The 23,872-nt window shown below is 48.0% G+C and overlaps 3 protein-coding genes and 1 long non-coding RNA gene across 4 annotated transcripts in view; 1 reads left to right on the forward strand and 3 right to left on the reverse strand.

The window, feature by feature from the left end:
• Positions 1 to 4,221: 4,221 nt before the first annotated feature.
• LOC100846654 (cytochrome P450 78A9) lies at positions 4,222 to 6,630 on the reverse strand. Its single transcript, XM_003578439.4, has 2 exons — positions 5,339 to 6,630; positions 4,222 to 5,220 (listed from the first exon to the last, which is right to left on the reverse strand). The coding sequence occupies exons 1-2, from the start codon at positions 6,317 to 6,319 to the stop codon at positions 4,591 to 4,593; spliced, it is 1,611 nt and encodes a 536-aa protein (XP_003578487.1). The 5' UTR covers positions 6,320 to 6,630; the 3' UTR covers positions 4,222 to 4,590.
• A 7,861-nt stretch (positions 6,631 to 14,491) lies between these two features.
• Positions 14,492 to 17,274, forward strand: LOC100820848 (mediator of RNA polymerase II transcription subunit 10b). The gene is given in 6 exon segments (XM_010240112.3): positions 14,492 to 14,808; positions 14,936 to 15,016; positions 15,110 to 15,212; positions 16,467 to 16,556; positions 16,995 to 17,024; positions 17,026 to 17,274. Coding segments are annotated over 6 exon segments (564 nt in total). The 5' UTR covers positions 14,492 to 14,575; the 3' UTR covers positions 17,053 to 17,274.
• Positions 17,275 to 21,121: 3,847 nt separating this feature from the next.
• Positions 21,122 to 22,676, reverse strand: LOC100821150 (homeobox-leucine zipper protein HOX6). Its single transcript, XM_003578440.4, has 2 exons — positions 21,989 to 22,676; positions 21,122 to 21,882 (listed from the first exon to the last, which is right to left on the reverse strand). Exons 1-2 carry the CDS (start codon positions 22,340 to 22,342, stop codon positions 21,505 to 21,507), a joined length of 732 nt encoding a protein of 243 aa, XP_003578488.1. The 5' UTR covers positions 22,343 to 22,676; the 3' UTR covers positions 21,122 to 21,504.
• A 936-nt stretch (positions 22,677 to 23,612) lies between these two features.
• The window catches only part of LOC112268766, a 1,208-nt gene continuing 948 nt past the window's right edge, over positions 23,613 to 23,872 (reverse strand). The window contains exon 2 of the long non-coding RNA XR_002960207.1: positions 23,613 to 23,872. This exon is cut by the window's right edge and continues 260 nt beyond it. This is a non-coding gene — a long non-coding RNA (uncharacterized LOC112268766).

Consider the following 23,872-nt stretch of genomic DNA (forward strand, 5'->3'; position numbering starts at 1 on the left):
TTGGTCAAACAAATCATCTAAAATCAAAGAATTTTGGTTCAAATAATTCCAATTTTTTTTAATTTCCTAAAATTTGGTAACCTTTGAAATTTTAGGATTGTGGAAAATAAATGTTGATCAAAAACGTATTTAGGAGAAAATGTGAAGGCGCCACGTAGACCTGACATGTGAGACCACTCTGTTCGGATTGCCGAAGTTTTAAGAAGGATAAAATTGTGTAAAAAAAATTAAATAGGGTAAGATGAAGGAATTTTCGTTAGAGTTAAAATGCGTAACAAGTTTCTTAGAGAGAGAGAGTAAAAAGTGAAATTCATTCTAAAAAGAACTCCTATTACGTATTCTTTTTTGACAGTTACTGCGAGAGTACGAACATCTTTACATTTCCATGGACCAAAGCTGTCGTCCCGCTCCCATCACAAAAGGTTCGCTACTTCGCTACAAGTTGCAAAGCAGACGACGACACACGGTAGTGAGCTACCAAGCCAGTACGTACCCGATCATATCATCATCATATCTAGCTCTAGGGAAGAGTTTCCACGGACCTCAACTCGGAACTCAACTTGAAGAAAGCAAGGAAGCTATAGCTAGCTAGACGACGACGGCGCGAGATAGCTCATGGCCGACAGGACGCCGTGCATCAGGACAATTTGCAGGTGAAGTGCACACACATGCATGACGGCTGGAGAAGACGCGACGACGCAGCTAGCGTACCAACGTCCCTCTTGAATCTTGATCTGATGGCTGCCTGCTGCCTGGCTTCAGCCTGTAGCGGCGCACTACGTAGTACTAGGATGTACTCCGTACCTGTGATTCGTACATGCGAGTCTGGAACTTTCTGTAAAGGTGCCCACACGCTGGTACGCGTGATGGACGGATGGAGATACAGTGTGTCCACCGGTGGATCCTCTTGTACCATTGTTGCAGGTACTAGTTTAGCTCCCTCGATAAAATTATGTACCTAACTGTTTTCTATCTTCTCCCTGCATTTCGGCGTCAGCCATCGGCCGTTACGTACTCTTGCAACTGTGAGAATGGCGATGTGATCTGAAAAATAAGATGTTGGGGCGGAGACAGACTATGGCAATAAAAATGATCGGATTCAATAGAATTTTGGAATCTAAACTACATGTGAATCTCATGGATCTCATGGTAACAACGGAGTGAACCCAATGCTTGGTTTTTCAGCTCCTGCCCTGTCAGTGTGGTGTCCGATTTTCTAATATTCGAAGTGACGAAAATTCCTCGAGTGTGTGCTTTGCTACACTCGACCAAATGGAGTCGGCAGATGATCCTCTGCGTGTACTGAGCATATGCTGCGCAACCAAATAGGAAATGGGATACGAAATGAAACGTACGTAACATTCCAAGAGAGTTAGTTATTATTTTGCAGTTTCCTATGTTATCCAGTTTATTTTCCAAATCTCTGTAAGCCATATGTGGTGGTATCTTCCTAGTACCTACTACTCCGTACTAAACAAGCTAGTTAGTGCTCCAACATCTCACCGTCAATCGTCTATCACCATCCAAACATATACATGATCCATTTGCAAAAAGTAATGAAGCTCCGATCATAGGTGGGATCAGCGAACTCTCCAGATATATATGATGGAGTTGGTAGGTGATCCTTTTCAAACCGCTGTCATGCATGTCACAGCCCTGCCTCTCCCAGAGACAAGAGAACTGTATGTCTGTATATCGAGAAATAACGGATGCACCACCCGAGAGCACCTGCTGCCGGTTAAAAAAAAATCCGGATGTAAAAAATATTCAAGCAAATTTCATACCTCATGCATTTAGCTAGTTCTTATAAAAATTTGACTTGTGGTCGTAGATTCACTTCATTGAAGCCATTCCCTATGTTATAAATGTTGTTGCACCTATTCAAGATCAGTGGCGTAGACACCTAAAATTTTCAGGGTGGTCCGGTAGTAAAAATATTCATACAAATTCAGTATTTTGATCTTTTAAATGTTTTTATCTATGTTACACAGATGATTGGAAAGTCTCGGGATGGTCCATGGACCACCCAGCCACCCCCTAGCTACGCACTGTAAGGCAAAATTGCATGTAAACAACTTATGCTGAATAATAATAAGGCACGTGAATTTACCTAGTTTTATCAGATTCACCGCCAATTTAAGCATTAGCAACTTACTTTTTTTTTGAAAGATTAGCAACTTACTTTGAGCCTATGTTGTGGATGTACAGGAACTTGCATTAGGGAAATGTGATAGTTGGTGTATGAACCTATATATGCTGACCCGAATCACCAAATGGATAAGGTCGATTCTACAACGCCTTTCTACATCAAGCCGCTAGGTACATGATGTATGCGTATACTCTCGGTGTGTTCATTAGTAGTAGATGAAGTAATCATGGACCAAACTATTGTGCATTATGGTACAAATTAAGCACAACCTGTCGATGCCTCTGCCTGGGATACGCCCAAGACAGCATATCTGGCCATGCGGGGGAGCATTTCCATCGGTGACCTCACGTGACAACTACGTGTGAGAGATTTAAAGTTAAAACCGTGGACATGTGTTGCATCTGGTCGAGACAGTGGCGCATAATAAAATCAGGAAATCGTTGTACAATGACACATTGACATGCAAAATGCATCCCATCATCAGTGTTCTGCTGCTGCTGACTCATGCAAGTGTTCATGATAAGATGGGATTGGTGTGATGCCATGTACGGATTGTAATTAACACTACAATTTGTGGCCTTAGTGGCACTCATGATAATCAGATATCACCTGACACACAACGAAGTACACGGCATTATCGACAACGATGAAACCCAAATGGGAGCAGAGCAAACTATTGAGAACACATTTCTAAGTGAGAGAATTACACTGGACATTGACCTCCAGTTGGGAACTGAGTTGACGCATGGCTCGCAAGTGTATGTACATGCTTGAGAAAGAACCTCGGATCTAACGAAGGCATGCACCGAAATTAGCATCCGAGTGCGTCGAGCCCGGACTGATGTTAGATACCAAGCGAGCCTTTGCCAGTGACTTTAGTCCCATCTCGTTAGTGGGAGGGGGCTACGACCAGCATATAAGGGAGATAGCCACTCTCCCATCAGTCCGGGCTTTTGGAATGAGGAGAGCTTTTTGCTTATATGGTTGTGTCGGATGCGCATGAACGCCTGAACACGACACGAGTGTGTGGAGCAGGGCCTGAGACGCTGACAATTGGTATCAGAGCCAGCATCGCCATGCCTGCCTGGGGGGCTTCCTAGGGGGATGGGATATTAGGTACCAAGCGTTGCCAGTGACTTTAGTCCCACCTCGCTAGTGGGAGGGCTCTTTGCTTATATGGATGGGCCGGATGCGCATGAACGCCTGAACACGACACGAGTGTGTGGAGCTGGGCCTGGGACGCTGACAATTTCAACCTCTCCGACTTGTTGTCCGGGTATGCATGTTGGTGTTGATGCCTGACTTCACACCATCAGTTCGGCTACTTCTCAGGCATCCTTTCTGAGATTTTCCTCTTCTACCGTTCCGTTCTAAAGACTTTTCTTTTTAGAAACACAGTACAGACGCAAGCACTCATAAACACGTACGTTACACTCACCCCTGTGAACGTACGCACGCACACCCTATGAACCTGAGTGGGATAGTTCCACCACAAGGAACCAACCATCTTAACTTAGTTAAACTCAGTTCGCGTTCTAAAGACCTTTTTTTCCTTGTTTCCTTCTGCTTTTTACAATTCTGAAATCTAGCGGATCTGTCTTCAGAGTTACAAACTGGTAAGTACAGTAATAGATTTTTCGCGGCAGCGACAAAGATCATGCGCGCGTCAGATTCACCACGCAGCAATCTTTGAGCTTGGGGGCTTGTAGCGTAGCGCGCAACTTGGGGCAACCGCATCGCGAGGCCTTGGAAGCTTTTTTCTTTCTGGGTGCGCGGCCGTGCGGCCGGGGAATCGTGGATAAGAGAGGCACGCGCTTGGGTAGAAACCGCCGCCGAGTTGTTGTCTGCGCGCTTTCGTAAGTGGCCGCCGAGTTGTTGTCCATGCCATCCTCAGAAAAAAACGAATTCAGGGGGGAAGGCAGCAGCATTTGTAAGTGGCCGCTAGCTTTCATCTGGAGCTGATCAAGTTTCACTGATAAAATCTACTACTCATGTCAAGCACCGTTCTGGATACGATCACATCTCAAGCAATTAACTCTTGAGTTCCATCCAATTGTGTAGACATCATGTCAGATTGCAAAATAAGAAGATGACGGCGACATTGATTCTTACCATAGTAGTAGTGTATGTACATCAGCTAGCTGGGTTTACAGAGCAATTGCCAAAGGAAAAAAAAATATGGTCGCAAAATGACCGGGGGAACAAGAAGGCAAAAAACATCGCTGTCATCAGCTGGCACGTCTCGATATATAAAAGTCCAAACGATTCATTTGCTAGCTCTGGACGAGATAAGCCAGCGTTATGCCCGTACGTGCGTGCGTGGTAGCGAGCCGGCGGCCGACCGGTAGGCGACAACGTCTCAAAAACAAAGCAGCAACAATACTAGGGTTCTAGCTAGCTAGCCAGTGGTGGCGTAGGCATGATACGTCATCAATTCAAATTCAAACCGCCGGGCGTCGACGAGCCCTCGGCGTCAGGGCCAGCGGGGTGGCCATCTCGCACGACAGCCTCAGGGTCTCCGACAGTTGCACGCCACGTGCCGGGTCGGAGGAAGGAAGCAGGTCGAACTCGTGGAGCAGCGTGGCGAGCCAGAACGCCACGGTCGCCATGGCCAGGCTCTTCCCGGGGCAGCTCCTCCGGCCGGCCCCAAACGGCGCCAGCCGGAGATCAGAGCCCATGACGGAGAACTCCTCAGCCCCCGGCCCGACGAACCGCTCGGGCCGGAACTCCATGGGCTCGGCCCAGACGTCGCCGTCGTGGGTGATGGCCCACATGTTCACCATGGCGGTGGTGCCAGCGGGGATGAGGAACCCGTCCACGTGCACGTCCGACGTGGCCAGGCGGGCCCAGGACAGCAGCGGGCCTGGCGGGTGGAGGCGCAGGACCTCCTTGACCACGGCGTGGAGGTAGGCGAGCGAGGCCGCGTCGGACTCGGCCACGGCCCGGTCGCGCCCGACGACGCGGTCCAGCTCCTCGTGCACCCGGGCCTGCACGTCCTGGTGCAGCACGAGCCGGGCCAGCACCCACTCCATCAGCACGGCCACCGTGTCCGTGCCACGGAACACCATCTCCTGCAACAACAAAAAAACACGACCGACCTGCACGTATCAGAGACCAGAAACGAGACGAAACGAAACGTGCATGGTTTGGTTGCGTGAGAGAGTCTGTTTTGGGTTCGGTTGCACACACCCAGAGCACCGCGACCATGTCGGAGTCGGCGAGCCTGTCGCCGCCTTGCAGGCCCAGCAGGACGTCCGTGAAGTCCTTGACGGCGGACGGAGCTTTGACCCGGTGGTCATCGATGATGCCGCCGACGAAGCGGTTCACGCGGGGCACTAGGCTGGCGCACCGGGCCCGGGTGCCCTGCAGGTCGAAGCGGGCGAGCCAGGGGAGGTGGTCGGACCAGTTGAGCTGGCCCAGCAGGTCGTAGCCTTCGTCCACGAGCTGGCCCAGCTCGCGGACCTCCTTGCCAGGGTCCAGCTCCAGGTCGTAGCGGCGGCCGAACACCGACCACATCACGTTGTGCAGCGACGCGCGACGCAGGACGCGCCGGACCTCGGCGCCCCCGGCGAGGGCGGCCACCATCTGGCGCGCGATCACCGCGCGCTGGGCGCCGGACGCGGCGACCTGCCAGGGCGAGAAGAGGTGCGTGGAAGCAACGCGGCGGAGCGCGCGCCAGTAGGCGCCGTGGCGCGCGAAGCCGATGGCGCGGTGGAACATGAGCCCGTAGGCGGACTCCTTGACGGGCCGGTCGGCGAAGGCCGGGCTGGTCAGGATCTCCCGGGCCACGTCGGGATGGCCCGCCACGACCACGCGCGTCTCGCCGAGGGAGAAGGCCATCAGCCGGCGCCCGCCGCCTCGCAGGCGGGCAGCCTCCGCGGCGAGCTTGCGGTGGGCGAGGCCAGTCATGAGCCACATGCTGCCGATCACCGGCAGGCCCCTCGGCCCAGGGACGACGGGCCCGCGGCCCAGGCCCCGCCGCGTCCACCACCAGCGGCCCCACGCCGGCCCGCCGGGGAAGCACCAGTGCAGGAGGCAGGTGACGAGGAAAGCGGCGGCGCAGACGGCAAGGAGCCCGGCCAGGCGGCGCGGGTGGTCGCCGTCGCCGCCGCATTTGGCGGCCAGCGACAGGTACAGCAACCAGCTGCCACAGTCCTCAGGGGTCGCCATGTCTATTCTTCTTTTGCTAGCGCGCACGTACGTGTGGGTTCTGGGGTTGAGGCCGGCTTGGAATGCTTGTGGTGCGGCGCGCTTTTATAGGCGGAGGGAAAGAGCGCGGTGGAGCTACGAAGACGAAGGAGACGCGCGCGCTCGCCAGAATGCAAATAATAGTACTATAACCGATTCGATCCATTATGGCGTGATAAGGTACCGCATTAGTGCCGATAACTGCGAGAGATTTTACGAGCGCCGAGCTAGGCAGCCCGTTTCGTGGCAATTTACTCGCTGGTGATACGTGATCGCGACGCGACCGTGGTCCGCCCGAAGCGATCGAGCGGGACGAGACGATATTTTTGCTCGATCAAAACGGTCAGCCGGTCAGGAGAAAGAAAGAAAGAGAAAAGAAGAAGAAGAAGAAGAACGGTGGGTGCCTGGCACGCGAAACGAAGGGGAGTAACGGAAGCATCGAATTAAGGATGGAAAAAGGCGAGCGAGCTACGTACTACTACGGCTGTTGAGCGGCGTGGCGGCGGCGCGAGGGCGAGGCGTGGGCCGGGCACGTGATGGCCATGCGCTGGCTTGCTTGCGAACTGCGATCCGATGGATGGATGGATGGATGGATGGACTCCGGGTGGGTGCGCCACGAGAAGCTAACGACTAGTGTTAGGGTGTGTTTAGGCTCTAGGCACATCTGTCGTGTGACGGCGGGGGAGGTCGGTTCGGATCGCTGGGTGGGCGCGCGGAATGCGGCGGCACGCCGTCACGCGGGCCTCGTGCGGCGTGCGCCAAGCACAACCGGCGCCGTGGACCGCCCATTTTGGAGAGGGAAGGGAAGTGACGGGACGTACGCGCGCATATGACGCTGCTCACCAACCAATGTACGTACGTGCCACACCTCCATCTATTTCCATACCCCGCCCGGGGTATAGATGCATGCACGGAATCGACCTAAGCTAAGCCTGGGAGTCAAGTGCTACTACGAAAGTAGTGTACGAAACGTGTATTCTGCTCCGCAAACAAATTCGTTCCCGTGCATGGCACCAATTAACCTGCCCTGATTACGGTTCTCTCTCTCTCTCTCTCTTAAAAAAAGGAAGCTGCCCTGATTGCTGGGTTAGGTGCACCGACCGTCACGTCCAAAGGACAGGATCCGGGGGACGATGCGGAATTGGATCATACAGGCTTGATTGGTGATTATTCTATGAGATTAAACGCTGGGATGAGAGATTCAGGTGCGTCAAGATTGTCGGTACAGATCTTCGTGATTACGACTCTAGCAGTGATGATTTGAATCACATGTTGGCACATTCTCATTTTTTTATCTTATTACGCACACATGCATGCATGCACCGTAATACATTCTCCTATGTGGATTCATTTCTGCCCTCCGTATCACAGATCGACTTTTTTATATCAAAGATCGACTTCTTTTTCTAGGAAAGCCATCCGGCATACTTTTGTTCAAAGATCGACTTTTTTTAGGGAAAGCCATCCGGCACACTTTTGTTCAAAGATCGACTTGATTATAGGGTTCAGATTTCGCCTATTTCCGGACGTGCCGTAGTCGGACGCGATGGCTTGGAAGCGGCCGGCAGGCTGCCTCGGGCAATATATCAAGGAAATCGTACTGTTCCCTGTTCGGCTTCCCGGAGTACTTACTCCTAAATAAGAGTCGGCCTTTGCGGATGCCCTAGCCCCTAAGGAGTACCGTTGATCGTTTCATTTTATTTATAGAAATGAAATCTAATTTTTGGTAGAATTTCATTTGTTTGAATTTGAATTGTTTGTTCAAAAATCATGTTTTTCTACCACATGAATTTGTAGAGTGAGAGACAACAACAGAGGAATGATAGCTTTTTAAGAGGAATTGGGTTAGTTATAGTGCAATTCCGTGCCAACCAAACAAATTTGTTATTTTAATATTTTAGTCCCAAATGATGGGTGACAAAATAGTAACAGTACTACTTTTTTGACAACAAAATTGAAGAAAAGAAAAGTAGATCAACTGAGACTCCCACCGTGATCCTTGTCTGATGGTCGATACGGAACTAGTGTTTGTCACTAGTGTTTTTTGTGTTGTTTAGGGTATTATCCACTCCAAATTAAAAAAAACACTAGTGTTTTGGATTTTTGAGAGTTTTGGGTGAATACTTAAACCCTTCGAATATCAAAACACTAGTGACTAAAAAATATATTACTTCATCTGATTCTAAATTCCTGACTCAAATTTGTCCAAATATGAATGTATCTATTGATTAATTCTTGAAAAACGTCTAGATACATGTAATATTTTGACAACAATTTAGGATCGGAGGGAGTAGTACCTAACAAAGCCTTAGGTGTTTACTCGGATCTGTGAGCCATGGAACTATTTCTCGTCAAAATAATAACAGCAATAATAATCGAGACGTGTAGGAGTACTACGTAAAGGTCGCACTCTTGTTTGTGGTTGTGCAGGCCTACGTGTCAGACGGTCAGTAAAAAAGATATACTACGTCATCAGTGCACGCATTGTGCCATAACCAAAATCATAAGTCAAGTGCGCGCGCCTATCATGCACATGTACATGCTGGATGTAATATATGCGTTTCTGCAGTGGTCGCTATCTCGTCCGAGTAGCGAGATTTGAACTTACCTGCTTAAATATTCGCGGTTCCCCGGCGTCGCCGTCGCATGTGTATATTTTGCACTTGAATCGAATCCTCGAGGTCGACGTGTTTGTTGGCACTAGAGCTAAGGGGCTAGCTAAGGTTAATCTCTGGTCGCGTAAGGGTGATGAGGTTGTGAGGTAAGGCGCCAAGGAGAGCTAGAGCTATAGCAAAGGATCGATCCATTACAGCAACTGTACGTACGTTACGTACGTACGAACATTGCTGCGTACGGTTTTGCATTTGCACGCTTAGACGGTGACGTACGCAGCTTCAGGTCAGGTGCAACATGAACAGGAAAAATTAATGGACCCGTGCCCGGCCGCTTCATCAGCAGACTCTGGTTTTCTTTTCCTGATGTGATATGTCGTGGGGTCACAGCTTCCAGGCAACCACACAGAACTTTCCATGGTAGTATTACCAAACAGGCAAACAGCTGGGATTGATTTGGAAGCGTCTTCGCGGAGCTAGCAACATTGCCCTTCATGCTCTGGCATGTCGCTATGTCGAGTACAGTAGGTAAGATGCTTAATTGGCGCGCGCGCGCGCACACACATACCGACTTAATCAGAGATTTTGCCGCGGTACCGACTTAGCTAGTGAGTGGAACCTGTAGGGTAAGGTTTGGCCTGGCTGATCAACGGCGAGTCTCCGTGGTTCTTTCCGTTTTCCTGCGCTGAAAAGTCGGCGATGCCGTGCCGGACCGGGTCAGTCAGGACCAGCGGGAGACTTGAAAGAAAACCGGAAAGGTTGGGAGGCCGACCGGACAAGCGATCACAGCCGTTCGATCCGGCTGGCGACGGCTCGTAGTGAGTTGAAACGGCTTCGACGATTCCACGAATCCTCTACGGAGAGCACGCGAGTAAGAGCAACTCCATAGGATATCCCAAATTTTGCCCCCAAATATTTTTTTTATCATTTGGGAAAGCAAATGGACATGTGTCCGCCCACAGCACCCAACCACATCCCCTAGGTTTCTCTTCCAAATTAGATTTTTCTTCTCTTTATCCATTCTCCTCTCCTTTTCATCTTTTCTTCTTCTTTTTCCATCTTGTCTGGACACCCCAAACCTCTCCCGAATTTGGGGCAAGCTTGAGGGAGTGTCCAGACTTTTATCTATTTAGGGATGCCATTGGGAGATGATTTTAGGAGCAAAATATCCATATCTCCCAAATAGGACATTTGAGATAGCTTTAGGGATGCCATTGGAGATGCTCTAATGCTCTAGCTCAGGCCCCTGTTGCTGTTGTTAAAGAAAAGGAAGAAGTAGAAATGTTGTCACTGTTGGTGCCAATCAGGATCAACAAGTAGAATTTAGGGGAATTCCATATAGATGACGGTGCATTAATTAGAAATTAGAGAATCTGATCTGTCAGCCCCTGTTGCTTTTGTTAATTAGCGTCGTCAGCTACTTTGGACGCCAAAGGCTGCTTATTGGTTGATTAACTAAGGGTTTCTGGCTCTGTATAACTCCCCTTCTCCAAACTCAAACTGCACCATATCCCTTCGTGAGGAGGGTACGATGGTCATTTCGGAAAGAAAATTAGGCGGACTTGATGGAGAATCAGGCAGAGGCTGCCATGACGTTGGAGGGACGGAGGCGGCGGTGGAGGAGGGAGGCAGGCTACCATATCATCAATCTCTTGCGTTGCTCGAACTTACTCCTATGTCGTCACCATCGCTTCATCACGCGCAAGCAGCTGTGCGGATCCCGCGGAGCTTGAACAAGAACACGAGGACATTCAGCTTGTGCGGATCTGGCGAGACCAGGAACGATGCTCCCAAGTACACGATCAGCGCGGCCTCAGCCTTCTTTGCCTGTTCCGCGGCTGCCATGACTTCCTCACCGATGAATCGATCCGGTTGGCACATCATCACAACCTTCGTCGCCGGAGCCATCGGCGTAGGGCACCGACCATCATTAGCCATCGCATTTTTCGTCGGCTCTCCACATTGCCTCGTAGTCTCAGGCAGCGCCAGCGCACTCCTTCTGCGGTCGCTGCGAGGAGGGCAGTGACCGACGAAATTCCACTTTGGCAATGCCCATATTGAGGGGGTTTTTGTTTAGAGAGAGCGACATGCGTGTGCGTTGTTGGCGATTCCATCGACTAACAAGCAAAGGGAGGCAAGGATTTACTCCTCCTGGGTGCCCTTCTTAGTCCTTTATATAGGAGACTAGGTCTCAAGGTACCGAATCCGGGTAGGTTACATTTTGTATTTAAACCCTAAGTCGGTTTTCTTATATGTTTATGTCTTGAGCCGGAAGTTCAGGTACCCAGGCTTCTGGTAATGTAGTGGGCCTCCTAGTACGCTTCATGCTGGGCCGTAGCGGGTATACTAAAGATAAGGACTCAGTGGATCACTCCCACGTCAGCGTCCACACAAGCAACGGGTTCAGGGATGGAGATGAGAAAAAATTTGATTTAATTTTCTGTTTTATTTTTTACCAGCACGAAAAAATTATAATATCCATTTGATTTTGGGAGGAGAGGTCTCTGGAACCCCGAAATCATTAGCTAATTTATTAAGGCCGATATGAAGAAGACTTGCCGCAAGTCAACTTGGTGACTGTACATGTATTGCTTCCGAGCTCACACAATCTGTTATAAAAATCCTTCCATTTCTATTTTGTGATGAAGCAAGCAAACTTGAGCTGTGAGGAAGACAGGCAAAACGATCGAGAACAACAGCTTCCGGTACTTTTATGTATGGATTGAGGGGGAAATTCTATTTTAAGTCCGATAAGTCCGAAGATGGAGTGTGACTAAATGAAGATTCTGCTTTAGATATGTTCTTTCCATTCTTGTAGTTTTGTTCCAGTACGCAATCTAAATTGCTTCTATTGTTGGAGGACGTCACTAGTGCTTTGATAAACAAACCAGGTGCCTAAACAACAGATTGCAATCCATTATTGCACCAATGACAGTAAGTTGTGGGTGGTTAAGCTGCATAGATATATAGAATACGCTTGGTATTAGTTTAGTACTCGTTTGCATTCTACATCAGCGGTAATTAACTTTCAGCATCATCTGATTTCTGGTGGTGGAATGTTCCTCTCTGCTGTTACAGATATACATTTTCTTTTCGGAAGAACTGCCCCAAGCGAAAACGACTCTTGAATTTTCAAAGCATATACAACCAGACTAGATAGGGTTTTAGTTCTTATCGGCCTTGCTAAAGAAAAGAACAATTGAGCATACTGACTTGAGGTGGTCGTTTTCTTTCTGATGTATAACAACGAGTCACTCCACTATTTTACGGACTCAATGATCATCTCTCACTTTATATATGATCCCTCTCACATCTCTTAGCAAAACAGAAAATAGGACGATCGACTATATACCAGAGTTGAGCCCTACGTCATGTCCGTGCAGTATGATGCTGAGTGGTGCAATTAGCGTCCAACATTTCACGAACCAAAGTGGCCAGTAGTGCTTGTGTCACCGTAGGCCGTAAGGAGCGTCACGCCATTGGTCGAGCTGGCCGTGACAGTGGCGCGTGCACAACTTATTAACCGACCGTACTGGGCCCTCCCCCCGCGTCGACTGGGCCGTGACAAACTGTTACGAAGTCCACGGATGGCATCGTTGTTGTTAACTCCGGCGCGTCTGGATCTTATCAGATCCGGGGCAGGGCCCCCCGGGCACGCGACGGACGCGCGCACCGGCCGGACGTCGCTTCCTGGTATCATTTTCCCGTTGCGCCGGCGAGCCAGCACTTGCGAGTTGCGGTTCCCATGCACGGCCGCCATGTCCGGCGCCTGCCGCGCGTCGAAGTAAAGCTGTGACCCTGTCGGCAGTTAAGTTCAGGGCGACTGATGGGGCCACCGTACTACTACATGCCAGGCCAATTGGCAACGTACGAGCGAGCTCTGGCCCCGGCCGGTGATGTAACGTACGCGGGGGCAGCACGTACTGCAGCTAGCACGATGGATCGGGAGAGCCAATCGACGGACCGCTGCACGTACTAGGCTGGGGCGCGAATGGGTGCGCATGGACGCGTCTACTCGTCTACGCGTCTACTCGTCTAGCTAGGCCAGAGACGATTGGGCCGCGGGTCCTTGCCGGAACCGTCGGGTCGCTCGGTGCGTCAGGGCGCTAGCGAGCTAAAGTGGTGGCGCGTGCAAGGTTGACGTCGATCGCCGCTGCGCTCTCGGCCAGAGAAACGGGGTGGTCACTCACGGAGATGCTACGCGCCGACGCGCGGCGGGGCCAAGGAAATTAACGCGATGCACGCACGCACCAGGGGCGTGCTTTTGTTTTGTGCCCAGGATATTCTGCGATCTAGTCTATACTCCCTCCGTTCCTACATGTTGTTGTTTTAGTGCAAGTGACAAGCATTTAGAAACTGAGGGAGTAGTAGTTAGTTTGCGGCCGTTGTTTCCTGGCTGTGGGAAAGAGGCATTGTTCTTTTGCGATGCGTGCATGTGTGTGCGGGTTGCATTTTACTCCGTATCGAGTTGTTGCTCATGGCTGGCAAACTGCTGCTGTTTGCAGCCATGGCTGATCGATACGAGTACAACGAGGTGGTTAGCCGTTCGGTTAAAGGCAAGTTATCTTCCTAGTTTTCTGTCCGTTTCGTGCAAGGTTTCTATCTGATTTGTTTAAGATCCGGAGGATGGGAGGAATATCAAATTTGGTTTTGTTAAGGAAAAATTGTCCATTTTTTAATTAGAGATAAGTCGATTGCTTGTCTGTTGGAGCTTAATCCAACGACAACACGTTGCAGAGGAGGGGGTGGGAATGACACATCTACATCTTAATCCAACGGCTCCGATGCACTTATTGAGATTTAATACTTTTGTTTAAAAATCAGACGTTTGAGATATTATAGCCACACCTTGTCAAATTTGTGTGATTTCTCAAGACTCATTGAATACCAAAGGATAGGAAAAGGCTCTCACTACCAGAAATATGCTAATTCATGACCCTTATTTCCGTCAATATTTTATTTTTATGACGTTCTTATGACAAAAAACTAATCGTCAAAAAGCGACCGTCACTAATGATACTTTATGACCGAAATTTGCGTTAATCAAAATCTAGTTATATGGACACATTGATCGGTGCACTTAAATAAGGGACAATATATAATCAAACAATATCTTAAAAACAAACAAAAAGCTAAAAAAGAGACAAAATTTGTGATCGAAAATAAGGTTTGGTAATTTTCCGTAAATACACATTTTTTAAGTAGTATAAAAAAATATATACCGAATTTTGATTCGAGATTCCAACACCGAATGAAAAGTATCAAATCTATATACGGAGTACCAAATATTGATTCGAGATTCCTTCACGCGACGACGCTATTCTTGGACGTTTGTTTGGAACGAGAGAATGCTAGGGAGAGAAATGTCGGAAAGTAAAATCTGGCCCAGTAGGCGATAGAGCAGCGTCAAACCGTGTAAGCCTTTCCCTTCGTCTTTCTCGGAGAGAAAGAAAAGCCTTCCCGTAGTGAGCCGTGAGCGGCCTGCTAAGAAAGACGGATCCATCATTGTTACTCCATTTGTTAGTCATGCATTTGGGCCGGTCCACCCCAACCAAACGTCAAGCCTTTCTCTTCGTCTTGCTCGGAGAGAAAAAGAAGAGCCTTCGCCTTCCCCTCTCTCTTCGCCATGGACATCGCGGCCGCGAACTCTTCCGCCGCCGCCGCCGCGGCTGCAGCTGCGTCCGCTTCCGGTAACGGCGTACAAGGGAGCGCCGGAGGCGAGCGGCCCGAGGACGCTTCGAAGCAGAACCTGGCGCAGGTGACGGGCTCGATCCAGAAGACCCTAGGGCTCCTCCACCAGCTCAACCTCAACGTCTCCTCCTTCAGCTCTGCGTCTCAGCTCCCCCTCCTCCAGCGTCTGTGAGCTCTCTCCCTCGTTTGCCCACCTACTCACACCCGCCGAAACCTCTCCCACGACCCTACCTCGTCCCGCATTATTTTTCGCGTGCGCGAATCTCTTAGGGTTTCGTCTTCTCTCGCGATGCAGGAACGCACTCGTGGCTGAGCTCGACACTATGCAGAAACTCGCCGATGGGTGCAACATCCAGGTGCCCATGGAGGTCGTCAAGTGAGACCGTTTAGTCTCGTCTCTTACTCCGTTGCTACTTGCTGTTGGCCCTGGCCTGAACTGTCTGTTCCCGATTGGGGCTTGTTTTGTTAGTTTGATCGATGACGGGAAGAATCCCGACGAGTTCACTAGGGACGTGCTCAACAGCTGTATCGCGAAGAACCAGATCACCAAGGGCAAAACCGACGCTTTCAAGGTATGGAATGGATGCCTTAAATTGTTATTAAAATTGATGAAGGGTGACTTAGCATGTGAGAGAGTAGGATCTGTCCGATAGCGTTTGTAACACTTAGGACACAATGAATCAAGATTAGCAAGGAAGCTTGCTGAGGAACTTTTTGATAAAACTGCAACTGCTGCTGTTTGTGTAATCAAGGGAATGTTACTTTTGATATAAGATAATTTTGGTGTATTTTGAAGTGAGTAATTGGGTATGCCCTTTGAAAAGGAACCACCACAAAGCTTTCTTTTGTTCATTGCATATAGTGGCATCGTTCCAAATCACCTATCCAGAAAAAAAATGCTGTCCTTCATGAATTAAGACCAACTTAGAGCGATGTGACCGCACGGTAGTAACTGATTTTTAAGGGAATGAAGTCACACCCCATTTTGAACCACTTAAGTTGATTATGGTATACAGACACGCCAGTGGACAATCAGTTGTTAATGGTGTTTTTCAATTTCAAAGCTTCCCCAGGTTTTACTCCCAGCATTTGCCAGTAATCTGCCCTAATTAATTGTAGCTGAAATGTGGAGCCAGTGTTTGTTGTACTGCCCATGCAGATTCCTGTCTTTGTATAGTTTCTAGCTGTATAAGACCGAATAGATGGCAATTTATATCCAACAGTTCTATAGCATTTATTGAATGGATGTGTACACATCTGTTTAGCATCCGTGGTAATTTATCAGGATTGGGAATAGTGAGTTCAATTTCTGATAAAACCATCTTGGTTGTGATGAGAGTGCATTTTATTTCAACTCTGTGTATTCTCAATCTTTTGGACCTCTGGGTCTCTGACTATAATTTGAGCTGTGGGTTGATTTTTCGGTCCTAGCTTCCATATATCAAGTTGCTTTGTACGCTGATATTTTTTACTAACTGCTGATATAAAATGATAAAAGAGCTCTTCTCAACTGTTTCCTATATGATCAGGATTCTTTTGGTTTGTCTTTTGTAAAAACTTGAAGAGGCGCCAATTCCTACATTATCAAGTTTGCCCTGCCATTTTCCTTGTATTCCGTATAATCTTTCGGTCCTAGCTTCCATATATTAAGTTGCTTTGTACGCTGATATTTGTTTCTAACTGCTGATATAAAATGATAAAAGAGCTTTTCTCAACTGTTTCCTATATCATCAGGATTCTTTTGGTTTGTCTTTGTAAAAACTCGAACAGGTGCTAATTCTTAATTGCAGTAGTGAAATATTGTTGTAAATCTGTTTTTTTCTCAGAGCCTGAGGAAGCATCTTCTTGAGGAGCTTGAACAAGCTTTTCCTGAGGATGTCGAAGCGTACAGGCAGATACGTGCTACTTCTGCTGCTGTAAGTGGAAGCACGCCTTCATTTTTAAGATTTGGCGTTTTCTTGATATATGTATTTATAAAATAATGTGGTTTCTCAATGGACCAGTAGAAATGTAGTGATCATATTTTGGTAATGATATGCAGTTCCTTGTTCCATTTATCACAGTGCTCAATGCATCTTTGACTAAGACTACTATATGCATCTGGTGATTAGGACCTGCCACTTAAAAAGCTGAACTTGGTGACTTGGTGTTAGGACTTAATTTAGCTGAGGCCATAATTTACTTTTGTGTTGGTGATGCATTCTTTGAAATTCTACAGTTAACTTCCTAAGGGCAGAGAGGTTTACATTAGTTTCAACTTACATTTTAACGTTCTGACAGCACTGGCAAAAAAAATCTTCAGTTGTTCATCTGTATTTTACTGTGTAGTTTCTTAACAGCTCTTTTTAATCCAGGATTCAAAACGGTTGGCTCAGTCCCAAAGCTCTTTGCCCAATGGAGATGCCAAAGTGAAAACCGAGCATTGACGGAAGGATCCAACTGAAAGAACAAATTATGTATTTCCTATACTTAGTTTAAGGAAGGCTTTATGAACCGGCAACTGATATATCCTTGTATCACTGTTTCTTCACACAGGTGATCAATACATCTGTACATTATTCTCATATCATTTGCTGTATCATTATTGAACCAGCCCGGTTATTGAAATCAGTTAACCCGTACTCTACTACTGTATCATTGGTCCATCGTGCCTTTGTCTAGGAAACTATCCGCTCAGTTAGCTGCAGAAAGTTTGAAGCATGATCATGATGTGCACGCAAACTAGCTAGATTTGCCCTTTTTTGGTTTCTGTATACAGTACCACCATCCAGAGTTCGAGTTTGGAATGCCACTGTATAAATGGACTATAATGCAACTGCGAGTAGAATAGTAAGTTTATTTATTGGTTTGATAATCATTCCTCGCCCTGGACCTACTGGCTACTGCTTTGTGCTCCATTCAAATACTAATCAGTTGGCTCTTTCCCCTAGATTAATTCTATGATATATTTTATTTCCTATATATAGTACATGGGTAGATTGCCTTTTAGCGATTGCTAGATTGTTCTTTTCCAAATAGTATAGCTTAAAAATTGCTGCCACTAAGGTAGGTGGTGGATGTCCCTGATGAAGTCAGCTAGGTGAGACTCCTTTGTGTGCATGTTGCATCATTTGTGTAGTCATTTTGTATTTATGATTTTACCATCACATGTTCATCACTTACCATCTTTGTTACAACAACATATCTGCAATTCAATTTACCGAAGATAACATAGTTTGATGATTTCTTCAAAACAGAAGTCATGGTAGATGCTGTAATGGTGAGGTGCCATGGATTAACGGAGTTTAATAAATTATTGTATTGCATATTATGAATAACTGTACTTTGTGTTGAAGAAAGCCTTGATTTTGATGTCCGCTGCAAATATGTAATCTGTATATATAATCATTCAAAGATGTAGAGGATCTTTAAGACGTAAGAATGAGAATACAGAGCAATCACATGACCTAGTCCACAACCCACAGGTTTGTTTTGAGAGTGATATGTGAGAATACATTTTTATATAGGTAGCTGAGTTCATTGTTCAAGTTTCAAGAAGGAAAGAGGGAGAGAGAGCTGATTGTTCGTTTCTTCCTTTCTTTTTCCTATGACCACAGGTGTACTCTATGGCTCTGGATTGTTCCAAGCTTGGAGGTACGGAGCTTTTGATATTACCAAATAATGCCTGCTATAAATTAACAAGGTCGCTGTCCATCAGAAATCGTAGATATGCATGTATCTCCTGCACACTAGGGATCAGTCCCCGGTTAAATATATGCGTCTGGTTAAGGAGGGTTAGAAGAAAGGGCCTGGAAGAAATGTAGTCGCACGAATTGAAAGTCAGGCACATGTACAGCTCGTTTGGCACACATCATTTGGGCCTAGAATTTTGGAATTCATTTTTAATTTCAGAAACGAACTTGTTTGGTTGGCACGGAATTGGCCACAGGAATTCAATCTCAAATTTCATGGAATTGCACTATAACTAACCCCAATTCTTCTCCAAAAGCCATCATTTTTTTAGGATTGTCTTTCACTCTACAAATCCATGTCGTAGACAAACATGATTTTTGAACAAGAAATTCAAATTCAACCAAATGAAATCGAAATGAAATGAAAAAATGGTTGCCAAACGGGCTGTAGTGGTTTTGTTCTTCTTTCTTTATGAGAAATGTAGTGGTTTTGTTCATCTTCAAAGCCTCCGTGAATTCAGTTTTCAGTATACGTAAATTAATTTGATTACTCGTCTCCATGTGTGATTCGTAACTTGTTCTGTGTTGGTGCCGACACCCAGTTGCATCATTAGCTGGGGAGTCAAACTAAAATTCATTCAGTCTCTGCTAGCTACTCCACTGAATAATATTTTAAGCAAACTGCAAAAGTTAAAAAAAATTCTAGGCTTGTACAAGGTAATGTCACACGGCCAGACGGGTGAGTAAGAGATAAGCAAGCCACGTGGGCATGTGCTGATGACACAAATCTTCCGCGTTCCACAGTCTGTTGTACAAGTGGCTCCATTTGTCACCAGGTGAGCAATTTTATACTCCCCGTCGATTAGATATATATGCTTCTTCTTTAATCTTATTATTAATATATTTTTGCGTTGCCCTTTCCCTTCACTGATGGGTCTCCGCTCTTGACAGGAACGCATTGGTTTACAATATCTCCGGGCCATGAGTTGTCACATTTGAGTGGAACCCATATCGGTTAGATGGAAGCATTGCTAACCACTTTCACGCTAAGACGACATGCTCCTGTGGTTTCGTCTGAAACATCGAGTAGCGCACACATGTGCAACACCACACATGCTCAAACACAACATCGCAAGACATATTTGATACTTCTTCCGGCAAATCAAATTAACTCACTTAAATCGTCTTAACAAAGGAAAGAAATACAAAAGGATGATCCTAAGGGTACCCTCTAACCCTTTTTAATTCAAACGAATAAACTAGTTTTCAAACGTGATTTCTAAATTTTAGTTCATTCGGTTGAACTAAGTATGGTGAGAGCGTACCCTCGGGATCATAGACTCATAGTTTTGCATGCACCACTAGCCATCCGCAAGACGTTTGTTGCTTGCGCGCCTTGGTGATATTTTGGAGCCTTGGACAAGAATTTGCTTTAGCCACAAACGAAAACCAAGCCAAATTTTGATGCAAGTAAATTTCATTGGAGTTGCCACACGGTTTATTTGGGCCAACATTTGCTCATGCAGCTGGCATTTAGGATTCTAAATTTCTAATCGACTCACAGCGACATGTCATTATGCAGCAACAGTTTTCTTTTTGTCCAGAAAGGTCCACAAAACAGTTCGAGGACGAAAGAAAGAGACCTTATACAGATATCGGTCGATCGCCAGGAAAAGGCGAACCGAACTTGATGTGCTGCGTACGTACGTGTCCAGGCAAATTAATTAAGAATGGGTAATTTCTCTTTTTTTTTTTGCGGATAAAGAATGGGTAATTTCAACCATACTAATTAATTACTGCAAGTAACTTTGGTTGGTAATTAATGACCAAGTATGCGAGATAACTGGTACGGAGCACTACTAGCGAGTGTCTTTTCAGGTGGTAGTAATCAAGAATTTATGGATGCCGGTTGTGGATGAAGCAGATTTGTTACCACACATTCCTGCTGGTCGCTGTCAAGATAGAAGTACCGATTAACATACTAAATTTTTCACTAATTACCTAGGATAAGCCAAGGATTAGTAAGGACCGGTGTCATTTTCCTGCTACTTACTTTTTTTTTTTTGCTATGTCGTCTTCCTGATGGAGTTACTGTTAAGAATAATTTTTTCCCTAAGAAAATGCCAAACAAATTTCAAACCATACATATGTCAGTTTTTTCCTTCAAATTAGCCTCGTGCCAACATTTTTATACAAACAAGGTGACATACGGCGATAGCTAAAATGACCACACACTCCTTCAAGCACTAATTACTTGAAGGGGGCATGCAACTTTAGTGATTCTAATACCCGCAAAAAAAAACTTTAGTGATTCTAGGTTCAAACTTTTGTTTGTAGGATATATATGTGTGTGGAGTGCATTTGAGACGAGGTCTATGAGGATGATTCTTAATCCAATATTGGCTTGGAAATGCGAAGATGTAATGAAATTTGAGGCAAGGAAACCGACAATCGATAGACAATTATATCCCGGGAAAAAAATCAGACTTTGAGTAGTACGGCTAAACTACTACTGTATATCTGCCGGGGCTGACCTAAACCACGTACGCGTCTCTTACCAATATGCTCGAAATTAACAATTGTAGCCTTGCATGTTCTGCGGATCCGTGCCACCCTGTACTGCCCCGTACTTTTTGTACACTCACTAGCTAGCTCGTACTGATCATGAGTGTGCATGTGTTCTCCGATTCCCTCCTTCTCCGATCCTCTCCTGCTCCCGGGAAGAGGGAATCTTGATCGATCTACTACCTTGCACTACCAGACATCTATTTCGCTCTTGCAATCATCATGTTGCATTGGAAGGAACAAACTGATGGCAAAGAGAAACTGAACTCCACTGACGGATGAACAAGAGAGAACACGCTAGGCAGTTGCATGTGAAGACCGATCTCTATAAGTTTTGGTTTTGTCTAGGTGTTCCTGGATTACACTGTGCGGTAGGGGTACTATACGTAGTAATTAACAATCGAACAAATAAAGAGGAAGAGAAGGGAGAATTTTTTTTGCCAGCTGGGGCTTCGATCTACGGAAGAGATAATTAAGCTATGTACACGATTGCGTCTTCTTCTCCACGGAATTGCATGGTTGCGTCTTCTTTTCCACGGATTTGGCAGTGCTTCGCTGAGTAATCTGATCGAGTCGTTGGATCTCTCTTGCTGATCGTCGGTCGGGTCGTGGCATATATGATCGCCGATCACTCGCTGAGGGACTCGAATTCCCACCATTGGGAGCTGCTGCAGGTGGTCATGTTCTCCGTGGTGGTCGACGGCCAGCTGGAGTGGAACGGGAACGACGACGACGACGAGTGCTGCTGGTACTCGGCCGGCCCCGACGCCGTGAACCCGCCGCCGTCGTGGGCCGGCTGCGACGCGGCGGGCCGGAGGAACAGGCCTGCGTCGTCGTCGTCGCCGAAGAGGGAGAGCTTGCAGCCCTGCTCGGAGACCGAGTTATTATAGAGCTTGGCCCCGCCGTCATCGACGACCAGCTCCTCCTTCATCCCAGCGCTTTCCCCGGCATTACCACCGTACTTGCCCCCTCCCGGCTCCCGCAGCATCTCCGTCAGCTTCTCCAGCTGCAAGCAGGCAAGAAATCCATCCACCGATCATTAACTAACTAATTCACGCGCGCATATATATACACATTAGCCAAGGATCGATTCCAGGATCAATTTGAGTTACCTGGTCGAGGAGGGCGAGCTTGTCCTTCTTGAGTGATTCGTAGCTCAGGAGGAGCGCGTCGTAGTCGTCGCGGAGTGCGGCGTACTGGCGCTCGAGCTGCTTGGACTTCCAGCGGGCGCGCTTGTTCTGGAACCAGATGGCGACCTGCCGGGGCTGCAGGCCCAGCTCCCGCGCCAGCTGCAGCTTCTGCCGGGGCTCCAGCTTGGCCTGCGTCGAGAACATGGACTCCAGCGACTTGATCTGCTCCTCGCTGAACCGCTTCTTGTTGCAGCAGTCTTTCCCGCCGCCCTTGTTGCCGCCGCCGCCGCCGGCCGAAGGCATCAGCCAGTCCCCGCCGTCGTCCTCGCCTTCCATGCCTCACGAGATCGATTCGATTGCTCTTCCTCCCCAGCCGCGGAAGAAGAAGAAGAAGTAGAAGGCTGGCTGCGCAGGAGAAGAAGCAGGCAGCTAGCAGCGGAAGCGGCGGAGGCTTAGCTCAAGGGAGGGAGGACGCGCACCCGCATGGCGAGTTGTTTAATCCAAGGAATGGATCGGCGCGATGGGAACGGGGTGGCCAATGGAGCGCGGTGGCGTGCATGCGTAGGCAGCCTCTTTCCTTGGGTCTAGTATAGCTGTAGCTGTAGGCTAGAGGCCGCGGCCCCGCCTGCCTCCGCTCCCCGGCGTCGCTGTCGCGCGCGGGGCAGGGCGTTGGGAGGGTTAAAAAGACTTGCTTGAGAGAGTAAAGCTGGCGGGCACGTATGCTACGTACGATGGCCCCCTTGGCGCGCGAGGGATGACCTGCGGCCCGGTTGGTGCAGCGCGGCGGGGGTCGCGTTTTCTGCGAGTTGCGTGAGCGCGGTTGGGATGGAAGGATCAGAACTTCAGAAGGATCGCTGGGTTCGCGTGGTTGGTTGGGACGTGGGGGGGAACGACCGCTGGGTGGGATTGACGTACGTGTCGATCCGAACGAAAGTCACTGTGCCCGGCTCGTGTCGTGTCCGGTGCGTTGGTTTTGGGGCCCGGGAATCCTGCCTGCCTGCCTGCGCGCGTTAGCCACCGCGCCGTCAAGGAAAGACTCGTCGCCGGCCTCCTCCGCCGCCCATCACCGACGACGGCGGCGGCGGCGGCAATCGCAGCACCGGTCGTCAGCGAGACCACCGTGGCGGCTGCGATCGTGGACGCGGACGCGCTGCTCCTGGCAGGGAAGACGACTCCGGCAGCGCTGTTCCCGCCCTTCTTCCTCGTGGCCGTCGAGGCCGGGAGCTTCGCGCGCGGGCTGCTGCTGCTGGAGCTCTCTGCCCGTTCCTTTGCCTCGTGAAGCTCGAGGCCTGCGCGAGGGCCTCTCGGCTACTGTCGGTTCTATTCGATCAAATCCTGTTCCCCTGCCCGATCAGGACAAAATGCTTTATTTTAGCTGTTTTAGCGCATACTCTCATTTTTTTTACGGAATTTTTTGTTTGCAGCACGAGGATACCATGCGAAAAATTTACCGGGTAACAACCGCATTTCCCTTTCCCTGTCGCTGCCAACTACGAACGAACACGTGACTCTTCTCTTTCCGTTGATTTGTTCCAAAACTTAAATCACAAACTACATCCAATGAATGATAATTTGATTTATCTCTAATTATATAAGACCATAATAATAAAGGATAAGACAGTTGTTGTAATTTGCAGGAAAGTGAGAAAAACCACATGAAACATGACCACACCAAAGACAGCCACTGGCCAACATGGCCACCCAAAGACACTCTCCACGCACGTTGTCGAAAGAAGAAAGATGTTGAGGTATAAACACTCCTCCTAAGTTGATGACCACGACATCACAGACAACCATCAGCGTAGTCCATATGCCTCGACAGGTGCGCAAGCTCGTGTTGATAATGCCAAAAATTCAGCCACCATC

The sequence above is a fragment of the Brachypodium distachyon genome, chromosome 4 (assembly GCF_000005505.3).
Source record: "Brachypodium distachyon strain Bd21 chromosome 4, Brachypodium_distachyon_v3.0, whole genome shotgun sequence".
NCBI lineage: Eukaryota > Viridiplantae > Streptophyta > Magnoliopsida > Poales > Poaceae > Brachypodium > Brachypodium distachyon.